Below are 6,158 nucleotides of genomic sequence, written 5' to 3'. Positions count from 1 at the left end.
CCTGCTTACATTTTCCCGCCTCTAGTTCTCCTTCCAAGAGTGATCTCCAAAATCATCATGGAACAATCATTTGTGTTGCTGGTGGCTCCAGCATGGCCACACAGGTTTTGGTATGCGGATCTGGTTCGGATGTCCAGTTGCCCGCCTTGGCCACTTCCGTTACGGCCAGACCTACTATCTCAAGGTCCGTTTTTCCATTGGGATATTAAATTTGAAGGTATGGAAATTGAACGCTTAGTACCAAGTCATAGAGGTTTCTCTGACTCAGTGATTAATACTATGTTACAAGCTCATAAATCTGTCTCTAGAAAGCTTTATTATTGAGTTTGGAAGGCTTACATTTCATTTTTCACAGAAAGATTGCTATACTTCCTGATATACACTGTTTTGTACAGGCTTTAGTTTGTATTAAGCATGTTATTAAATCAATTTCTCCTCCTTGGAGTCTTAATTTGGTTCTGAAGGCTTTACAGGCTCCTCCATTTGAACCTATGCATTCTTTGGACATTAAACTACTTTCTTGGAAAGTGTTGTTCCTTTTGGCTATCTCTTCTGCTAGAAGAGTTTCTGAGCTATCTGCTCTTTCTTTTGAGTCTCCTTTTCTTAATTTTCATCAGGATAAGGCAGTTTTGCAGACTTCTTTTCAATTTTTACCTAAGGTTGTGAATTCTAACATTAGATGAGAAATTGTTGTTCCTTCATTGTGTCCTAATCCTAAGAATTCTTTGGAAAGATCCTTACATTCATTGGATGTGGTAAGAGCTTTGAAATATTATGTGGAAGCTACTAAAGATTTCAGGAAGACTTCCAGTCTATTTATTTCAATTTTCTGGTCCTAGGAAAGGTCAGAAGGCTTCTTGGTTGAAACTTTTGATTCATCAAGCTTATTTGGAGTCGGGTCAGACCCCGCCTCAGAATTACAGCTCATTCTACTAGATCAGTCTCCACTTTGTGGGCTTTTAAGAATGAAGCTTCAGTTGATCAGATTTGCAAAGTGGCAACTTGGTCCTCTTTGCATACATTTACTAAATTCTAACGTTTTTATGCATTTGCTTCTTCGGAAGCAGTTTTTGCTAGAAAAGTTCTTCAGGCAGCTGTTTCAGTTTGATTCTTCTGCTTTGATTTAAGTTTTTTTCTTTCAAAAATGAAAATAAACTTATTTTTTTAGGTTGTGGATTAATTTTTTCAGCCGAATATGGCTGTTAATTTTTATTCCCTCCCCCTCTAGTGACTCTTGAGTGGAAGACTCCACATCTTGGGTATTGATATCCCATATGTCACTAGCTCATGGACTCTTGCCAATTACATGATAGAAAACATAATTTATGTAAGGATTTACCTGATAAATTCATTTCTTTCATATTGGCAAGAGTCCAGGAGGCCCACCCTTTTTATGGTGGTTATGTTTTGTATAAAGCACAATTATTTCCAGATTTTCTTTGTTGATGCTTTCTACTCCTTTCTTTATGACCCCACTGCTTGGCTATTCGTTAAACTGAATTGTGGGTGTGGTGTATTTATAGGCATTTTGAGGTTTGGGAAACTTTGCCCCTCCTGGTAGGATTGTATATCCCATATGTCACTAGCTCATGGACTCTTGCCAATATGAAAGAAATGAATCAGGTAAGTTCTTACATAAATTAGGTTCTCTTTTCACATTTATGCCTCTAATAATGAAGTCAAAAGGCTGCTTGCTTAAAGGGACAGTACACTGTAAAATTGTTTTTCCCCTTAATTTGTTTCAAATTATTTTTAATTTTTTTTTACCTGCAGAGTATTATAATGTACAAGATTTTGCTTTAAGGTTTGTGTATATAAATTAGCCGATTGTGTTTTGAAGGCACAACCTAATAAGAGTTGAGCTTGTAGATATAAATCAGATCTCATTACTTGATCACATTGTGTACAAATACATGCTTCGTTATCTTATATCTGTCCATAAACCAAAGGCCAATTCTTGGAGAAAACGATGGAAAAAATTAATATTTTAATACCTTCTCTCTTCTATACCCCACTGGGAATGTAATTTATTCTGCTGGTTGTGTTCTCACAGCTTATCTATAGCTTCGACTTAAGGCCAGAAACCTTCAGAATAAGTAGGGATACCACAGGCTAAATCAACTATTTCAAATGTCAATATAAGGGTAAAGAAAATACTTGTAAACAATTTAATAAACTCCAGAAGGTAAAGTGGACCATTGGTAACAAATTAAAAAAAAAGGATACTTTTTTTGGAGTAAACTGTCCCTTTAAATGAGAATAATTTGGGAAATTACTCAACATTAAGGTATCTGATTACTAATAATAAAGTTAACCATTTAATGTTGCAGCAAGATTTATTTATGGACAATAGGGATTCTCTACTGTTTAGCATGGAATAAGGTCTGTTAGCACATCATGGACCATTAACTACTCTGCTTTAATTAGCTGATCAATAAGTTCTCAGTTAAAAAAACAAAAAAATACCCCTACGCAAAATGTAAATGAAACTTTTATTTGTGTTAGTTATTACCAGTGTATAAAAAGATATTTTGAAAATAAGAAACAGTTGTACGCTACTGCAAACGTTCAAATGGAGAGGTAGATGTTAAAAGGTTTGAGGATAGAAATACAGTAAAAACTTGGCACATCTTCACAAGGCAAAGCTTTGTACAGGCTCAAACCAGGCTCCTCCTTTTGAATGTCACGGGGTGGAATTGAGCAAAATTCATAATTATGAAAGTTAGTAATCTGAAAGGAAAAAATAAAAAACTGTTACAAAATGTCTGCATGACAGAATTTCAACATTTGTATTGATCCAAGAAGACCAGGCTAGGGATTTAAGCATGCAATAGACACTCTTTACATTAATGCTAGAGAAAATTCTGTTAGATGAGAAACTATTAAAGTGATGGTAAACCCTAGCGTTTGTGAAACGCTAGGGTTTACCATTGGAACAAAATAAGGGACTTTTAGTCATGAAGTATAAAATACTCCATTACTGAAAGTTCCTTTGTCTGAAGCGGTCGACGCACTGAGCTCCTCAAGCGGCCCACGGCAGAACGCTATATTGCTGAGGCACGTCGTTTCCACCTCTTAGCAAATAGCCATGTGGCCCAGCTGGCGCCATGCCAGATAGACAACACAGTTATTGGCTAAGAGGTGCAAATGTCACCTCAGCAAAATAACGTTCTGCCGTGGGCTGCCTGAGGCGCTTAGTGTGGCGAATGCTTCAGACAAATAAAGGAACTTTCAACATGAAGTATTTTATACGTCATGACTGAAAGTCCCCTTTATTTGTTCTAATGGTAAATCCTGGCATTTGTGAAACGCTAAGATTTACCATCACTTTAATGTACATTTGTCAATTTTCCATAAGTCTTTTATGGAACATTTTAGTAGTTTAGTCAAAAAAAAAAACAAAACAAAAAAAAAAAAAAATTTCTCTTTCACGATTCAGATAGAAGTAAATTATAAAGTTGTTTAAAATCACTTGCTCTATTATAAACTTTCCCTTTGTTCTATCTGTATCTTTACAGGAGCCTGTCCGGAGCACAATATAGCAGCAGTTTCGCTAGAGCACTAGATGGCAGCACTATTTTCTGCCATGTAGTTCTTCAGACACCTGCCTAGGAATCTCTTCAACAAATTACCATGGGAACAAAGCAAAATTTAATAGAAAGTAAATAAAATAAAAAAAAAAAAAAACCCTTTCAAAATTCTATGCTCTGTGTGAATCAAAAGAAAACTTTTGGGTTTTATATCCCTTTAAACCCCCCCCCCCCCCCCACCCCCACCTCCGTAGTATAAATCGCATGTAACTTACCATTAAAAAAAATAAAATGTGTTTACAGGAAAGAACAGACTTTTTGAGGTCTGAAAGGATTTGTACTTGAAGAAACGCCAGTCAATAAAGGGTCATGTGGTGCATTCTGCAAACAGAACTGTTTCAAATCCGCAGCAGCCTGAGACACCTGCAAAAGGTGAAATTAAAAAAAGGCATTAAAACCAATATGTAGTTTTACAGATGTCTAGATCAAATCATACGACAGCTTCATGATCAGAAGAAAAAAAATAAAGAATTTTTTAGACATTTAAAGGGACAGGCTACACCAGAATTGTTATCGTTTTAAAAGATAGATAATCCCTTAATTACCTATTCCCTAGTTTTGCATAACCAACACAGCTATAATAAAACAATTTTACCTCTATGGATTACCTTGTATCTAAGCATCTGTAAACTACGCCCTTGTTTCAGTTCTTTTGAGACTTGCATTTTAGCCAATCAGTGCTGGCTCCTGGGTAACTCCCATGTGCGTGAGCACAATGTTATCTATATGACAAATGAACTAACACCCTCTAGTAGTGAAGAACTCAAAATGCATTCAGATAAAGAGACGGCCTTCAAGGTCTAAGAAATTAGCATTCAACTAAGAATACCAAGAGAACAAAGCAAAATTGGTGATAAAAGTAAATTGGAAAGGTATTTAAAACTACATGCCCTATCTGAATAATCAAAGTTTATTTTGGACTAGACTATCCCTTTAAAGGTTATAACGTATATTAATATAACAGTGTTATTTGTGCAAAGCTGGGGAATGGGTAGTAAAGGTGTTATCTTTTTAAACAATAACCATTTTGGTGTTGACTGTCCCGTTAATGCAGGCAGCAGATTACTGCCAGCCAGAGGAGAAGACAGGCAGACAGAGGGCAAATAGGTCTACCCGTCCACCCATGGATGATAAAGCGAGCCCAAAGAAGCAAGCCTTTCTGCAATCATTAAATACTCTAACACAATAGAGCATTTTATTACTACACAATTTACCTTTAAAATGAACTATGTAGTCAGGCAAGCAGCTGATAGTTTATTGTATTTAAATGAGCTGCTGGAACATCCTTTCAAATGGACTGGGCTAACTGCACATTAGAAATATTTCTACAGATATCCCTTATTTACATTTTTCTAAGTGATTGACTGGCAGGCAAGAACAACCATTTCAAATGACAAAATAAAGACAAATGACCCATTTGTAAAGAATTTGATATACTTCAGCAGGTAAAATGCATGATTGGGACACAAACAGGAGAACAAGTTACAGTGTAATATTTGCTCTTACATCAGCACCAGGGTGTGTGCATTATAAATGTTAGATACCAATAATTACCATGTAGAAAACGTGTGCTCCAGCGTTATTTTATTTTCTAATTGTTTGAGACAGCACAAATGGAATATCCCAGTACCCCTGACTATCAGAAGTGAACTTTTCCAAAGTCTACACATTTCTTAAAAATATTATAAAACTGAGTTAAAGCCCTTAGCTCTTCAACTATGACGAATCCTAATGTTTTTATCGTCCTAACCAGATCTGAATCTACCACCTGTAGAACTATTTGTTCTTGATTTTATAGTTATTTAAATATAACTCAGTGGACACTCGTAAAATTAACACCTTAGCTGCCTCTTTGGTAGCCAAAGCGTTAAAACTGTAGTAAGTGGTCTCACTCCTGGACAAGGAGAGCTGTGCAATGGCGGCTATGGGGATGGGCTGCTCCCCTAGAAATATTTAGTACTACTATTTCTCTCCCTCCGTACTCACCTTTACTCGGTTCAGACTAGCTTCCAGTCGCAGCTGCTGCACTACCTTCTTCATGGCCGATACATTAGCGGTCCCCGACATCTTTCAACCCAGCTTCTAACTTTTCTTCAAGTTTCCGGTCTCTTGTAGCCCAAAACTTGTACATCTGCGCATGTGCAATGCGGTGAACGCGCTACACTATTACACGGAGAGCGAGCATCCGGTGAGTGACGCGGGCACGAGCACCACATAGGAAGGGCGTGTGCAAAACTTTTCCTGTTTGTTGTGTTGTTAGTGGCCAATAAAAGTCACACATTGTATAAAAAAGTTTCTTGTTAACACTAACAGCCAATGCCATGTTTCCCACAAGTCTAGCGACAATTGGCTGTATAATTGCGAATATAAGCTGTAATGACTAATTATCTTACGTAGAGATAATGGTCATGCACTTAGATCAGAATCCCCAAAAGTTACTCAACCTAAGCAACGTGACTCTGATAAATAAATTAACGCTTTACCAACCAAGGGTAGTGAATATTTCAATTCAACATTTAAAGCCATAGGGAAGTTTTCAATATAACACATGAGAGAACAGCAAAACCT

At 36.7% G+C, this 6,158-nt stretch overlaps 1 protein-coding gene across 1 annotated transcript; it reads right to left on the bottom strand.

Moving 5' to 3' along the window:
- Window positions 1-2,478: 2,478 nt before the first annotated feature.
- On the bottom strand, window positions 2,479-5,745 carry GNG5 (G protein subunit gamma 5). The gene is made up of 3 exons (XM_053693837.1): window positions 5,577-5,745; window positions 3,806-3,953; window positions 2,479-2,730 (listed from the first exon to the last, which is right to left on the bottom strand). The coding sequence occupies exons 1-2, from the start codon at window positions 5,655-5,657 to the stop codon at window positions 3,828-3,830; spliced, it is 207 nt and encodes a 68-aa protein (XP_053549812.1). The 5' UTR covers window positions 5,658-5,745; the 3' UTR covers window positions 2,479-2,730; window positions 3,806-3,827.
- Between the last annotated feature and the right edge of the window lie 413 nt (window positions 5,746-6,158).

Source organism: Bombina bombina, chromosome 10 (assembly GCF_027579735.1).
Source record: "Bombina bombina isolate aBomBom1 chromosome 10, aBomBom1.pri, whole genome shotgun sequence".
NCBI lineage: Eukaryota > Metazoa > Chordata > Amphibia > Anura > Bombinatoridae > Bombina > Bombina bombina.
The sequence above is the reverse complement of the archived record's forward strand: the minus strand, read 5'-3'. Positions and strand labels throughout refer to the sequence as shown.

Coding starts and splice junctions, on each gene's coding strand:
- GNG5 (XM_053693837.1), bottom strand. CDS start 5,657: ATGTCGGGGACCGCTAATGTATCGGCCATGAAGAAGGTAGTGCAGCAG. Junction 3,954..5,576: donor CTAGTCTGAACCGAGTAAAG/GTGAGTACGGAG, acceptor CACCTTTTGCAG/GTGTCTCAGGCTGCTGCGGA.